At 47.7% G+C, this 16,934-nt stretch overlaps 1 protein-coding gene across 1 annotated transcript in view; it reads right to left on the bottom strand.

Moving 5' to 3' along the window:
- Positions 1 to 16,934, bottom strand: part of EFCAB14 (EF-hand calcium binding domain 14) — a 322,123-nt gene that overhangs the window by 193,780 nt on the left and 111,409 nt on the right. The window contains exon 3 of the mRNA XM_085602705.1: positions 16,475 to 16,620. Within this exon, the coding sequence (XP_085458831.1) occupies positions 16,475 to 16,620 (146 nt within the window). The remainder of the gene's footprint in view (positions 1 to 16,474; positions 16,621 to 16,934) is intronic.

Raw genomic sequence — 16,934 nt, 5'->3', positions numbered from 1 at the left:
GTTTGGTTTGTGGTGTACTCCCAAGCACCACATACAAATAGAGTGAGGGTCTGTGGCAGACATTTGCTGACCACAAGACCCACAAGTCTTGAAGCCTAAAGACATATAGGTAGAACAGGCACACTGTTCTGTCGACAAGACGTTGAAGTAGGCCAAAAAACGGTCAGAGTTATCTGCTACCGATCCGCGTTGAGGCACAGAAAAGAGAAACTGACTTCAGAGCGTATGGGGAGGGCTTATATGGTCTCCGTCTACTTTACATTTGGTAGTCTACATCCCTACAGTCACTTGATGCCCTTTGCCAACACGTTGAGGTACTTCTGCAAAAAAATTCCAAATCTAGTCTTTCACCTTCGGAGAATTCTAAGGGAAGGAATCTGCGGCTAGATGTCTCCATCAGACGTGGACGTCACGTCCCGTCAATAAGCACCCAACGAATTAATTGCAGCTCACCAGATTTTCTTGCTTTGAGTAAGCCAGGGTGTAAAATTACTTTTTTCGATCCGAGGTAAGTAGATGGGAAAGGGTTTTCGAATCCACGTGCTGTGGATTGGAAACTGGAAGAAATGTTTATGTTTGTCGATTTACATAGCATGGCTTATCACCCATGAGGGTATCCAGGCTCTGTGTATGGGGTGATTAAGTGATTTGCCCAGAATCACAGGATTTTGAACAAAAGCAGAGTCCCGAACCCGGAACCCCCAGTTCCCGAATCATCAGCTCTGCCGCTGCGCCACATGAAGATGAAATGCCTTACAAAACAAAAATTCCTTGTTCCTGGTATTGAGGAATTACAAAGAATGAAGACGGTCACTCCTTACAATTACTATTTTATTAACCTTCTTTGTCACTATATCAATACCATGCAGCTAGTGCTGAAACAGCACCACCTGGCACAGATAACCTAGGCTGCTGAAAAATGTCCTGGGTCTATTCTGATGCTTTGAGCTATTCATAGTGAGAATCACACAGTAAGGCGAAATGTAACAGCAACCTCTCTAAACCAAGGCTCAGAAAGAAAAGCTAAAGTGAGAGAAACCTCCTTTTTTTCTTTGGCACACAAAGTGAAATCGAACAGAAAGTTCCTCAATCAATTATGAGAACGTGTAGACCAAGACACACTGGTTCAAGGAGTTACTACTCTTGTGTTAACAGATACATGTAATGCAATTCCTACAGATCTCTCTGCATGTCATCAAATCGCACACTCATTGCTTTTTGATACAGTTAAGTCATCCATTCCTTGCTCTTTACACTGCTGCTTGATTTGCATTTATCACTATATTTAAATATAGCTGTCCAAACTTACAAAATGTAATTTTATCCATCACTCCGACCCCCAACACACACTTCAAGAGAGAAACATTACACCTTAACAAATGCTACCATAAGGAGGAGGTTTTGTTACTTTAAGAATTATACTGCAAATGAGCAGTTCTTAACTTAGCCATTTGGTGGTTTCAATGTACTACATGATGCAATTTTCACACACATTAGGGATTTAAAAAAGGAAAGCAGGTGCAGAATGAAATCAAGACTGATGAAACAGTGCCAATGAATATCCAGATTTTGTGTGCCAAGCCTTCACAGCTTGTGCACAAAACAAAGTACAAACTGTTCTTAGATGGCTAAAAATAAGAAAGGTAAACAGGATACAATCAATATACTTAATCCACTTGGGAAAGTGTCAAAGAACATGTTAGGTAACTTCAGCAACAATCTTTCTGGTGGACATTCCTATCTGCAAATTCCTCACCTTTTGAATATCCTACGTGCTAGACTCGATCTAGAAGTTTTTCGGTACCTTTTTCTTGCAGAAAGGGGATGTGACACATCGGTGCCAGAAGCAACACTACTGTACCATCACTGGAGTTAAAAAAGAGCCCAGTCCCAAAATCATTTCACAATACATTTTTTTGGCACCCAAGAGGTGGGAGGATGAGAACATTAATTCTGTAAAGGTACAGTACAACAACATTATTTGAAATTGTTATAGTATGGTCCATGGCCATCCTTCAAGATGTGTGGAGGGTGGCAACGATGAGGCATCTACAGGAAGATAAAGTATCCACCAGAAAGATAGTTATGGACGCCAAGTAACTTTCTTCTGATGGATATTTCTACCTGAAGATTCCTTGCCTTTTCAAATGATCACCACATGCAGAGAGTTAAAGGGATGGTCAGACAGGGAGGACACGAAGGGCAGAATGGCTGTCCCACTGAATCAAAGCAATAGTGCATGTTGTCGTTCTATAGATTTCAGCTACAAGAACTCCCCTTGCCAATGATGAGATAGAAGACTTGGTCATTATGCCCATAGGTGGTTCCTTATACACTAGAGGATAACACAACTTAATACACAAGATGATCAACCTCCATAAGTTGCACTTTTGAATAGCTTTTCCTTTTCTGTTGCCTTCGTACTTTACAAATCCTTGGTGCGGTTGATGTAAAAACTAACCATCCTCTTTGAATCCAGCCGGAGTGCGTGCCTGCCTCATTTGTAGGCTGTGGAGGGGGGTAAAAGGATGGAAGGGTAATGGATTGACACATGTGGAACAGGGTCATAACATTAGGTATAAAAGCAGCACTGGTTCGAAGGACCTATTTGTCAGAGAAACATTTCGTAAAGGGCTACCGTACGCGCTACCCTTAGAACGAAGTGAAGCATCTCACCACAGTAATAGCAACAAGACACACAGTATGAATGTCAACAGCCTTAGCAACTATGAAGAGTTTCAAATGGAGACCCCATCAATTGTGTCAAAACCAAATTAAGGTCCCACTGCGTTGTGGCAAAGGGAGAAGGATTAAAAAAAAGATTCATGAAGCCCTCCAAAAAAACACAGAACAATGGGTGATTTAAAAGGGATGACTGGTCTGAAGGCAGAAGGCAGACAACCGCTTGGTAACGGTTTGTTAAGAAGGAGCTTATCCATTCGAGGGCCGCTCCTTGGATTCCTGCCTCCATGACGCGGTCGACCAGGATGTTGTGGTCGACCGTGTCAAAAGCGGCAGAGAGATCCAACAGCACCAGGGCTTGAGGGATCCTCCGTCCGCTTTCTGTCACAGGGAATCCAGGACTGACAGTATCACTGATTCTGTGGAGTGAGCTGGGCGGAACCCTGCTTGATGAGGGTCCAGATAATCTGACTGCTCCAGAAAGGCAGATAGGCTTTTGGCTACGTGGGCTTCGAGTAGTTTGGCCAGGTAAGGAAGCAGTGAGATAAGTCGATAATTGGTAAGGGTTCCGGGATCAGCTCCTGGCTTTTTCAGGAGGGGGATGACAAACGCCTCTTTAAAGCCATCAGGTACATGACCCTGGGATAGCGATTTGTTTAAAAGGGCCATGGCTGGGTCTTGGCAGGCTGTGAAGGCTTCCCTTAGGATCCAAGGGGGGCAACAGTCCCTAGGAGAGCCAGATTTTACTTTTATCAATAGGTCTGTGAAAACTTCTTGGCTTATCATTCGGATCTGTTCTAGCCTGTGTGGGTTTATTGGTTTAATTTGACAAGTGGGCCTTGGGCATATGGGGATGCTTGCTTTGATAATTTTAATTTGGTCAATGAAGAAGTTGTTCAGGGAGTCGCATAGGGATTGCGAAGGTGTGGTTTTTAATGCCACTCTGTCAATGTTCTTTGCAACAGATACCGACGGCACAAAACTACGGGCAATGCATGTTACTGTGAGCGGCAAACAGGTCCACCTGAGTTGTAACCCACCTGGCAAAGATATACTGGACCATCACCAGATGGAGACATCACCTGTGATTGACAAAATGCTGCCAAAAGAGGCTATCATCTCGGATGTTCAGAAAGCTATCAGCGAACCTCCATGCTGGAACACTTGCAGCGCTTCCAGGCATCACAGTTGTATTGTCAGTCAAGATGTGGACAGACTGTTCGCGAAGGGATAAACACCTTGAGCGCCATCTAAATCAGCCTCCATATGAGTAGACTAATCTACAGAATCCGCTCTTCTGGACAACTGATAGCCTCTGATCTCCAGTTGCTCCAGATAAGCGCCACACGGTAGAGGCCTCTGTTACCACTGTGGCCACAGCTGCCGAGGGTTGGAAGGACATCTCTGCCACAAATTTCTCCTCCACACCTCTCAAAGTCAGATACGTTGCAATGTCCCAGGAGATCACACATGGGGTCTAGTCAGCTCTTCCACGTACTAGAACCTCTGTCTTCAGAAGCACCCTTGCAGTGCCAGCATGCATGGGTGACAAGAAGGATGAAAAAATGCAGCAGACCTAGCAGGCTTAACTGTGGGAAAGTGCCCATTTTGTCATGGTCACCCCCACTTTTTGCCTGGCATTTGATGTGATTTTGGCTGGAAGTGCACTGGGTTCCTGATAACCAGGTCCCCAGTGCCAGATATCATCCCCAAAACTGTACAATTGTACCCCAATTGGTAATACCCTGAGCACCTTGAGGTACTGAAGAGGGTCCCTAAGAGCTGCAGCACATTGTGCCACCCTAAGGGACTCCTCACCTAAGTTATGAAGACTTATCGCAGGATCAGTATCTGGGTGCAGACCAAAGTGAAAACATGACGTTCCATGCTTTGCAGACACTGCATGCAGTACAGGTAAGTCAGCCCTACAGCAGGTCTTACAGTCCTAAGGCAGAGTGCACTATACTACATGTGACGGCATAACTAAATGAGCAGATATGCCTCTGGGCAGGTCAGTTCCATTACTGCCAGTACAAGTGATCAGGGAAGCCATTTTCAAACTTATGCTGGACACTGGTTTTAGAGAAGCCATCATGTAGCTGGGGAACTCACTTTTACCAAAGATGTTTGGTATCAAACATCTCGTATTGATAAACCCACACTGACTCCAGTGATGGATTTATCAATACATGCACCCAGAGTGAATCTTAAAGGTATCCCCTGAAAACGTACCAGCTACTGCTGTGCTGACCGATTGGTTTTAGCCAGCCTGCCACCAGACTGGTTTCTGACCCCCAAGGGTGAGGGCCTTTACTCTCAGGAGGCCTGGAACAAAGCCTGCTCAGGCAGAGGGTGTTTACATCCCCTCCCACAGGATGATCTGTGAATTAGCATTCCAAAGACCCCACCGTCTTTGGTATGCGAATTTGGCTTCCCTCACAGGAGAGCATGCCAACTCTCCTTGAGCAGGGCCCATTTGATGCCTGGGCAAGGATGGAAAATTTGTAGTCAGAGAGGCGTGTCCACCTTCAGGCTAGTTCCACCCTAATATTGGCTGCATGAAGTGAAGACGAAATTTCAGAGTCTGCCACCTTTATGATGGCAAACTTAGGAACTCTGGGACAGGTTTATGCCCACTTCCCACAGAAAGTGGTCATATAGGGGGCATAATAGTCATATAGTGTGCATAGTGACTTGCAGTGCCGGAGGAGGCGCACGTCTGGGCGGACCAACATTGCACTGGGGGTCATCGGGCGGAACGCGCCCAGGAGAACCGCATGAAATCGGATGGCCCCAGGAGACAACGCTCGCGACGACATCGTCCGGGTGCCCCTGCGCCGCTTCCGCATACTCTGGGATCCCCAGACCTGGAACAAATAGTGCAGGAGCGGCGACAGGCCCTCAAGGCGGCGGCGGCGGCGGGCCTCTGTCCGGCCTCCACAGCAACGGACATTGAACGCGCCCCCCCATCTATTCACGTCAGAGGGGGGGGGGGGGGGGGGAGACAGTGAGGCGACGCAGTCTGGAGTGGACTCGGTTGCTTTGCCCTCAGTCACCCCGCGAACAGCGGACGACCTGATATGATTGGACTTTGGCAGAAAGTTGAGCAGTGGCGAAGGTGTCCTCAGGTCACAAAATTGCTGACCCTGGCGCTGCGTGCGTCCACTTGATGCCTTAGACCGGGATGTTCCCGGGCGCGGATCAATGGGCCCAGAGCTAGTCATAGATAACGCGCATAGCCCAGGCGTTGAGCCCCCGGCGGACACGAGTCGTCACCCCCTTAAATATGTTGAGGCTCTTGTATCATTTGAGAGTAGGTTTGTCCGTATCGCCTTTGACGATAGGTCCCCCGCATTAAGGCAAGTTATGTTCGTCCCAACCCAGTTTTCCCTCTCCTCTATCCAAACATTTTATGCACCATGTCCTCATCCACAAGTCGCTAAGCAACCGGGTTGACACACAAGAGGCGCGAGAGGGGGAGGTGGGGATCGGGGATCAGAACCGGGTATATACTGGGGAGCCTGCCAACCCGTCCTACACTATACGCTAGACATACACACTGATGGCACACGCATTGATGGCACACACGGGAAAAATCACAATCATTACATTGAATGTGCGCGGCATGCATACCGCACGTAAGAGATATTCCATATATGCATACCTTAAACGCCATCATGCACAAATTGCGTTTCTACAGGAGACACACCTCACAGCGGGGGAGGTGGCGAAACTACGCAGGCGTTGGCGGGGAACCATATGTGCCACATCCTATTCGGCCTTTGCCCGAGGAACCCTTATATGGGTACGTCCTGGGGTCCCTTTTCAGGAACAGTCTCATATAACAGACCCAGACGGCCGATACGCACTAATGCTGGGCCGGCTGGACGGTCAGTTAGTACTACTGGGCAGCATATATGGGCCTAATGCCGAACAGAATAAATTTTGGGAAGCGCTGTCTACTCCCTTAAGCACATACACGCAGATACCCTGGATCCTGGGGGGAGATTACAACTGCGTGCAAGACATAGCACTAGATAGGTCCCACCCACTCCATCCAGCATCCCCCATAGTGACACAGGCAAAGCGATTTGCAGCATGGGCACAGCACTGGTCCCTAGCGGATGTTTGGCGAACCCGGAACCCTACCACCAAACTCTATTCGTTTCACTCCAGACCGCATGACCTTAGAGTGCGCCTGGATAGCTTCCTCTGTTCCCCACTATCCTCCCTATTGTTACAGACACTGATTATTTAGGTAGAACCATATCAGACCACGACGCTTCGGTGGCGCCCGCCGCATCCCCCTGTCCCCACCTGGCGTCTCCCTAGGGATAGCCTTGACGACCCAGTGTTTAAACAAACTTTAGGGGATCACATCGGCCACTACTTTCAGGAGAATACAGGCACGGCCACCACACGGGCGCAGGAGTGGAATACATTTAAGCTTGTAATGCGGGGCGCCTGCATTCGCCACATCACAGGGGTCCGACGGGTTCTGGAGCGTGATATCCAAAAGGCGGAGCAAAAGCTGGCCGAGCTTACCAAACAGACTAATCCGGCTATAACCGTTCCGGCCCAGATAGCCAGCGCTGAGACCGCTTATGCTGAGGCGTTGGCCAGTATGCGCCGGTTTAATTTTGCGGCATATGCAGCGCGGGCTCACGGGGAAGGCGACAGGATGGGCACGCTATTGGCGTGGCTTGTTAAACAAGACTCGAGCCTTCCACCCATCACGGCCATTCACAATGCTCAAGGCATTCTAGTATATTCACAAGACCTAATCCTTGGAGCGTTTCGAGAACATTATGCATTATTATATGCCAGCCCTCACCCCCCGACATCGGATGATATCATTTCTGTATTCCTGGACCGCATAGGGTTACCCCGCATAGATCATGACACACGTCAAGATCTTGACGGACCTATCAAGGCGACCGAGATTAGGCGCGCGATGAAGGCACTGGCGACCCGTAGGGCTCCTGGACCGGATGGCCTCCCACTAGAATTTATCACGGCTTCGCGTCCCAATTAGTCCCGCAGCTGGAGGCTCAATTCCAGGCCGCCCTACACGGGGGGCCCTGCCCCAATCTATGTGCGAATCAGTCAAAGTGTCCCTTCTTAAGCCGGATAGAGACCCACTCCAATTGGGATCTTACCTCTATTGCCGACAGATTACAAAATTTACGGGAATGTCCTGGCAGATAGGTATGCTACAATCCTTCCGCAGTTAATCCATCCGGATCAGAACGGGTTTGTCCCAGGAAGGCACACCTCTTATAACATCCGGCGGCTATTTCATGTACAGGACCAGGTGCGTGAGCAATTTCCACGGGTGGCGTGTCTGGTGTTGGACCTCGAGAAAGCGTTTGACACTCTTTCGTGGGCATACTTTTTTCAAGTCCTGCAACGTATGGGCATAGGACATAGACTGCAAGCCTATACTCGGCTCGGCTATTCCGCGCCCAGTTCCAGAGCGCGGATAGGTCCCATGGTCTCGGACTCTTTTCCGTTCCGTCGCGGCACCAGACAAGGATGCCCACTTTCCCCCTTGCTCTTCGCTATGGCCATGGAACCACTGGCAGCCGCGCTCCGTCTAGCGGGTGAGGAGTGGGGCATCCCAATAGGAGATTCCACCCACTCAGTATCACTATACGCTGATGATGTACTCATATGTCCGGGATGTCACAGCCAACTTAACTCCAATATCACGTATCCTACACGACTTTGCGAGGGTGGCGGGCCTTAGGGTCAATTGGTCTAAATCCATGGTCTATCCCCTAACACAGGACATGGCCCCATGCCGAGTACAAATGGGGAGTGTGGACCTTTCCTGGAGCCTCCAAGCGGTACGCTATTTAGGAGTTCGACTGTACCATACACCGAAAGACATATATGAGGGGAACTACCGAAAAGTGATGGGTGGCATTCGCTCTTCTGTTCACTTTTGGCAAGATTTACCATTGGCGGTCACGGGGAAGATAGCGGTCGCGAAAATGATCCTGGTTCCGCGTCTGTTGTATCTCTTCTCCAACCTCCCGGTGGTTCCCCCACGATCCTTTTTTCACGAGCTCGATACTCTGATGGGGTCCCTCATCTGGGGCACTGGTCGCCGACGTATTGCTTTGGCAAAATTGCAGCTGCCCCTCGACCAGGGCGCGCTAGCGGCCCCGTCATTCGAGGCGTATTTCCTGGCCGCCCAGCTGCAATGGGTGTCACGCTGGACAGCAGACCGGGCACCGGGAGAGCTGATCACCACAACAGGGCGTATTCAAACCCCCACTGTTCACCGCATGATACTACCAGGTGCAGCGCCGATCCTGGCTGGGCCCCTACAAGTCAATACGGCGCACACCTGCCTAGCTCGTATCCATCGTATGGACCGGGATGCACCCCCGTACTCTCCACTCCTGCCACTGATAGGGTTCCCCAGGGGCAGAGTACATTATACGGAGAGCATGCTGCAAACATGGACAGACCACGCCGTGACAGAGGTGGGGATGTTATTTTTCGAAGGGCGCCTACAGACATTTGACACGCTGGTTGACGATTTCGAGCTTCCCAGGGGACAGTTCTTAAGACAGACAGCTTCTCATGGACTGTCGCAAACAGTGGCGTGTGATTGATACGGAACCCCCCACACACCCGGTCATCCACGCGATTTTGCTGATGGGGCCAGGACGGCACCTAGTAACTTGGATATACAGGGCCATACGGACCCTGAGGCAACCCACACTTGTACCCCTCAGGGAACACTGGGAAAATGACTTTTGCAGGCCACTACACGACAGGGAATGGATCAGGGCCCTTGAGTATACCAAAAAAGTGTCCCATAATTACCGCTTCAAGAATATACAGTTACACATCCTGCATAGGGCGGACCTCACTCCTGAAAAACTACAGAAATACTTTCCTGATAAAATGTTTGCCTGTCCTAGGTGTTTAGAGCCGGCTGCCTCTTTCATACACATGCTTTGGGAGTGTCCGACACTTCACAGTTATTGGAGTGCGATACACACCGAACTTCGAACAGTCACGGGGTTGCAAGACCTATACACATGGGAGGCCAGCGCCTTGGGCATTCATGGGCGGCACAAGAATAAGAAGGTGGAGAAGCGTTTTGCTTTCCTGGGGCTTATCCTGGCCAAACTATGCATTACCATGCACTGGAAGACACCAGAGGGACCTCCCTTGGCGGCATGGGTGGGGGCAGTTAAGAAGTGGGGGAAGGCGGAGGAAACGCTACTTAGAACGGAGGAAGCCCGGGGACATCGCAAACATCTGATCTCCCTGCCCTGGGCGATGCTAATGCACTCCTTCGCACAGGAAACATTAACGGCGGCGGACCTGCGAACGGTTGGCTCTCCGGGGGCCTCAGCGACTCAGGAGCCCGCTCAGGGCGGCACGCAGGAGTCCCGGGCACCCGGCGGATCCTAAACTACGGACTGCAAATGTTCCCTCATTAAGCCCACGCACAGAAAAGGATCATTACGCCCGCCTCCAACCCCCCCCCCCCCATCCCCCGACCCTTCTCCACGCCTGCGAAACCCTAACATTATGATAGGCAATGGCACTGCTCTCCGACGCTAGACTCACACTGCTTATATTCCAAGGTATGGTGCACTCCCCAGTTTACATACCCCCAGTTTGTTAATACTAACCAGGTGGCTGTACTTCCATGACCTATGTGATACTCCACACAGGGGATATAGATATAATTAGTAGCCCCTGTATGGTGCGGCGTCCACAGTGCACACTAGTGGGCTGGGCCCAGGCACAGGCTTGAGTAGCCTGTTTATAGCTCAGAGATAATGTGGGGACCATAACACCCTAGGCCTGCGAGGTCTGCTGACCACAAGAGCAGCGTCTGTATATTTCTGTTCCTGGGCTCATACTTACTGCATTTCCAGATGTGAAAATGTATGCAATGCAATGTTCTTATTACAAATGCCAATAAAAAGTGTTTTAAAAAAAAAAAATAGGGTGCAAAGTGACCACAGGGCTCAGGAGCCAATCGGCTACTAGCCGACACTCCCCCAACACCTCTAATTCAAGTATTTAGGAGAGCCCTTGGCACCAGGAAATCAGATCCTGCCGAACAAAAGAAGAAGGACCAAGGAGTGACGAAGGGCAAAAACTGTGGAAAAAGCAACTGACTTGGCGTCAACTCTGCCAACCTGTTTGCTGTTCTCAACGATTGCTCCAGTCGACTCACCCTGCAAGCTGCGGTGTCTCCAAAAGCCTGAGGGCTGTCGGCACTTCTGCCTAGACTCAGGAACTACAGTGGAACAGCAAAGATGCTCCTCTGCACCTTGAAGGTACCCAAGAACGAACTGTGAGGCTTCCAGACCGCACAAACTAGACACCAACTAGCACCACTGCACCAGTCTCTCCAAGCCCAACTAAGTGGACCAGTGGTGCCAGCATAGTCGCTCAGCCCTCCAGAGAAGCAGCCCACCTTGGGTGTGCCACGAGGGGACCCCTCAGACATCGTCTGCAGCCTATTTGTGTGTCCCCCCTACCCCTGAGCGAGAGTGCTCCCGGTGAAAAAAATACCTACGCCTAAGGGCACCGCTGCACTTGTAACCCCTGGCCAGTGGATCAAGGGTGTCCCAACATCCCTGAGCATTGTGAGGCTTGAGCCCCCCCTGTTGGTTCAGCCCAACTGGCCTCCCAGTCCAAACCTGCAGCCTCTTTTCACGAAGACCAATAGACTAACATTGGGCAGCAGACGCTGTATTGAACCTCTGCACCCGGCTGCCCTGTGCCACCCAGTCTGACCTCTTGGTGTGTCCTTGGACCTTGCCCCATACTCACCTTAAGTCTAGGAGGTTGGTCTTGTAAGTCACTGTACTCTACCTGTGTGCTGCATTTGATTTCACTCCCATAGAATAACATTACAGCCTCTGAAAAGTGTATTGTGTTGACTTGTGAAAACATAATGTATTTTTATCTCGAAACATACTTTACCTGATCGAATTGATTCTGGTGCCTAAATATATATAAAGGTACGTGTTATTTTTAGGTCTCGCCTAGGCAGCGCTTGCGTGGTCTCTACAAGACATGCTGTATTCAGAATATGGGCTTTGAGCTCCACCCATGTCTTTATTTAACTGTCTTTTGGAAATGCTTCTTTTTCTTTGGTAATTTTTTTAGTAGTCCCTCCTTTTCTACCTCCCATGAGGACTGCCCCTGTTGCAAGTGACCTAAATCTGTTTGTTTTACAGTTTCAAAGCACTCATTTGATAGCAGCTTTTCTGTCGCAGCTGGCATTGCAGGCACGGCAGCTGTGAACTTCCCAGACCTGATTCATGGGATGTTTACAAGGGCACCTGTTCCGTTCACTTTCCCCTCCCGCTTGTTTTCTTTTGCTCCCGATTGGTTTGTTCACCAAATGCATAATTGTACATATTCAGCCATTTTAAAAATATATTTTGAGTTTAAATGTATTTTTTTTTTACCATCATGTTTTTTGCGCAGTCCACGCCAAGACTTGAACCTGGTTCCCCAGGCCCAAAGTCAGCAGCGGTTTGTTACGTCACATCGCAGGCGCATTATTAAACACCCAGTGCCCAGGCAAAGCGCCCGCTTAATGGATGCCGTGCATTCGTTTTTTTAATGAAAATCAGTGCAACTGCTGCTGCGCTTCATTTTCCGCGACCACGTGCCTTTTCTGCATTGTATAGAAAACAGGCTCTCTGTTACGCCACGTCACAGGCGCATTACACCACGCTCTGGCCAGGTCTCCACTCTGCAAAAACAAGGTAAGTGGTGTGTTCAGTAGCTGCATCGCCAAGAATGAGAGCATGGGCTACAAAATGTCACTGAATCTGTGTTTTCTGGTGGTTTTTGCTACTCACAAAATATAACAAGCATTTGCAATGCAATAGGTCTCGCAATTGCAAGATTTTGACCTATTGGCATTGTAAATGGCAATGCCATTTATTTATTTGTTTAAAAAAACTTTCAATAATAAAAGGCAGTCATTTACAATACTACTAGGTCAAAGTTTCTAAAATGCAAGACCCATTGCATTGCAAATGCGTGTTTACAACTGGCATTCAGAACTAAAATATCTGAAAGTGCTTTCATACGTGTTAATGAAGAAAGAAAAAAGTTTCAGTAAAATAAAATATTTGTCTAAGATCACACAATTTAAGCTGAAAATTATCCAGGTTTTCTAATTTAACTTTGTGCAAATCAGCCAGGTAATGGGCACCTAGGTGTCTTAAGGCTTTGTTTTAATCTCTAGCAGTTTTTATATAGCATGAACTCGACCCAAATGTATTTGAGCACTTTACATGACTGTTACTTATATTACATAAGATGATATTCATTGTTCATAGGCAGGGTGGCGATTAAGTGATTTACCCAAAAACACAGGATTTTGAGCCGATTCCTAAACTAAAAGCTGGTCAGAAGTTCTGACCGTAAAGCCACATCCTGGGAAGAGGGAGGCAGGCAAACAGACGGAAGCCATATGAAAACTCAGTTTGTTATGGGCTCGAAGTTCCAACAGGACCTTGAGCTGAGCCAGAGCCATGCCTCAGGCTCAAGCCTGGCTCGAAATTTCAGTGGCTCACCCACCTCAATTCGTAATTTAACCTATGCTGGAGCAATGCCATGCAGTTCAATGCCCCAAAATACAACATTTATATGCGTGGTACCCTTGCTCACAAGGTGGAATGTGGTTAGTTTTAAAGCCAGTACTGGCTGCTGGTATTAAATCTAGACATTGGGCCACCTGCTAGCTGCAAATAAGGGTATTATGCGGTTTCCATAGCTACCTGGCACTCCACTATTCACTACATAAGTATGAGACATTTGGCATGTGCTCCACTATGGTAACGGACACGTAGGTGTGGATTCCGGCTAGCAATTTTGCCTGTGACAAAATAAAAACATTGCCAACAGATCAAATATATTTTTAAATCATGCCGGTGCCGTTTTGAGAGTTGGGCTCAGTAGGGCGCCTGCTTAGCATGAATGAGGACTCTGCTGGCAGTGCGCAGTACCAGGGTGCCTGGAAAGCGCAGCACTGATTCCTCAAACACAATTTTAACAGAAAGTCAGGTCAGGCTGTAGCTCTGCAGAGAAGAGAGGAGGTGCTGCAAGGCACTTCCTAGGAAACCTGGCTCACTTTAGTCTTTTCTCCCCTACCCCTGCTTCACAGTTCAGTGGGGGTAATGCATAAATCAGAGTATGCCTTGATCGTAGCAGATTTGAACACAGATGGAATCACCTCAGCATCTCATCTTTCCTATGTGGATAAAATGAGTACTACTGGAGAATATTATCACCTTTTATCAATGCCCTCCGTTTAGAGTGCGCATTGTGAGGTTGCTGCACACCCCTGACATGGAACAGCTTGAGGTCTTTAAAAAGAATGAAGTGAGCCTACCAGAGCACAAAACAATAAAAGCTTGCCGCATCAGCAGCACTCATTCAATAAGAGATCTTGATGGGATGCATTAAGAAACAAACCCTGGTTGCTGTTCCTTACGCATCAGATAGTGTGGTTATCCGGCGAGAAAGCAGCACTGACTGGGAAATGCACTGGGGTGAACTATTTCTGCAGTACTTCCCCAGAGGTGTTATTTTAGTGCTAACTAAAAATGTTAAACATAAATAAATGCGTATTAGGCACAATCCAAATTACTTGAACTAAAAATAGTTAAAACATTGACGCACGAGTGAGTCCCAACAAGTAGAAAAAAACTTTAACCTAAGTAAAAGGTCCCATGCCCTCGGGCAGTTCTCAAAAAGGCTGTTTTGTAACCCTGACAGATGTACTTTAAAGTTGATATTTTCTTCTGAGCGAGCTGTTCATAAACTATGAGCAGTGAATCACGACTTGTGAGGGTGAAATCAGACTCCGCAGTACCTGGGGTAGTAGCACACACATTCACGGTCCTCAAAGCGCGGAAGTACGGGTCCTGTGTTAGTCTCATAGAGCAGGAGTGTGCCGTTCAACAGGGTGGCACGGACACCTAACTAATCGAATCACGCTTGCCACTACTGCCGCTCGATGATTGGCAACCTACCACCTCTCCCATTATGTCAGTATTTCACTGTGCCCACACTGATCCGGAGCACAAGGGTCGTCTTCTGAGTTAGGCGAAGTTACCCATTAAAGAGGTTGCTGACTACTCAGCTGGCAAAAGAAGGAACGTGCTGCACATAAAATTGTGTGCTAGAGGCGCGATATGTGTTAACGAAACATGCCCAGTGCCCGATTTTTAGCAATGACTTCTTGCTATCGCACCACATGGAGAACAGTGAGCTCTCTGTAAACAGGTCTTCCTGTAAGCAAAAACATCAATATTTTCTGAGCATGTGAGGTTTTGCTGGCCCATACGTGAGCAGCTTATTCTTGACAAATGTTTTGCTTTGCATTTAGAGATTTGCAGTCTTGAACAGAACTGAAGATTAAGTGGGCGCCTTAATGATTAGCAATATATAAAATAAGTAACCACTACGAAACACATAACCACCTACTGCGCAAGTAAACTGTAGTTGGTGCGGCGCTGGAAAACAGAATGAAACAAAAATGAAACAAAAAGCCCGAGAGCGAGCTGCGTGGCTTGAGGCGAACAAATATCGATTCCAGCAGGTCTCCCCAGAGTGAAAGGCCGTGGCTCAGCAGTCAGAGCTGCAGGCTTCGGAGCTGGGGATCCGTGTTTGAGACTAGGCAGTAGGCTTAACATCCTGGAAATGTTCTATCTGCACTAAATAAACTTTTAAAGTGAATGGCATCCCCAAACAGCTTAATTAAATAAAAGTATATATAATAGGCGAGCACCCAGAGCAGGGCGAAGCAAAGAAGGCATGAGACTTCCTTCGTCCCTCTTGGCTTCCGTGGGGCTCGCGGACGAGTGAAGCCAGAGGAGGAAGACGAGGAGACCCTAAAAGAATATAGTGCTCACCGACTACAGATGAACACACAAAAGCGGATGAAAACTGTAGTTGAGCAGTGCGGCTTCCGGAATAAACGGAAGTGAGTATCGGAACAACAGCCAATAAAAAGTCGGATAAGAAGAGCAATGCTAGAGTTAAACCAATGGCAAGCAGCATGAGAAATTACGTGGAGTTTCACACAACATACTTATTACTTGGCGCCTCGGAGAGGCAGCGCATGCGCTGCTCTATGCAAGACCTAAAAACAAAATTTATGTATTCGGTCTAATAAGCAAGTTAGTCTTTCTTTCTTATGTTGCTTTGTGTGCACAACGTGTGTGTGTGTCTGGCTTTTTAACTGCTGTAGTCTACTAGTTGTTAGTGATATTGCAAGTATAATTTTTTACTGCTGATATGCCCCATTTCTAAACCATTTCACAGAAATATAACATGTTCATGCTTTTTTGATGCACTCGGGACAGACTGCTACACACCCAGAGATCGCAGGGATCCACATCGCAGGCCCATTATGCCACGCCAAGCACCCTGCCAAAGCGTCAGCTTCATGGGCGCCATGCATGCATTTTTAAAATTAAATCAGCGTGACTGCCGCCGCGCTTTATCGTTTGCGGTCATGTTCCTTTGCTGCCTGAGCTGTGGAGGGTTATCTAGGCTTTCATCCTCCTCAGGCGGAACAGTTGGCACCATTTAATTGGGTATTCCACAAATTCTATTCGTAATCCAGTTTGTTGCTGCGCACGGTAGAAGGTCTATCACTTAGGATATTGAAAAGTGCAGAATCTCCCAACGAAAGAATTTAACTTAATTGAGGCTTTCTTTTTACTAATGAACATATTTACACAAGAAGAATCTGAAAGTAGTCAAGCTTCCTTACTTGTTTGTTGATCTCTGTAATGTTAACCCACAGTTTTTTCAGACCCATGTCCCCAGACTCAATGTTATCCAGCTGTTTTTGCTTTGTAAGCAGATCTTCATTCATTTTTGGGATCTCTTGAAATGAACTTTTTTGATTTGAGTCCACTGAAAGAGAAAGAAGGTTTGGTTGGTAACAGGGAAACAAATGACTAAATTAATATTTCATTTGAGTGATTCAATGTTTTTATGTATTTTTGAGCCACAGTTCGAGAACCAAACATTGAATCCACAGCAATTCCTTACCCAGTCACATTAGTTAACCTCATACACATTTTAATCTATGAACAGCTACCAACAGAAATCCCCATAAGGTATGAAAGTTGCAATTTTGGCCCGGCTCGGTCTATACCTCAAATAATCAATTTCTTTACAAGAAATACAGTCTTGGAGCTTACCAAGCAAACAAGAATTTAGACAGT

The sequence above is a fragment of the Triturus cristatus genome, chromosome 4_2 (assembly GCF_964204655.1).
Source record: "Triturus cristatus chromosome 4_2, aTriCri1.1, whole genome shotgun sequence".
NCBI lineage: Eukaryota > Metazoa > Chordata > Amphibia > Caudata > Salamandridae > Triturus > Triturus cristatus.
This window is presented reverse-complemented; position numbering and strand designations above follow the sequence as displayed.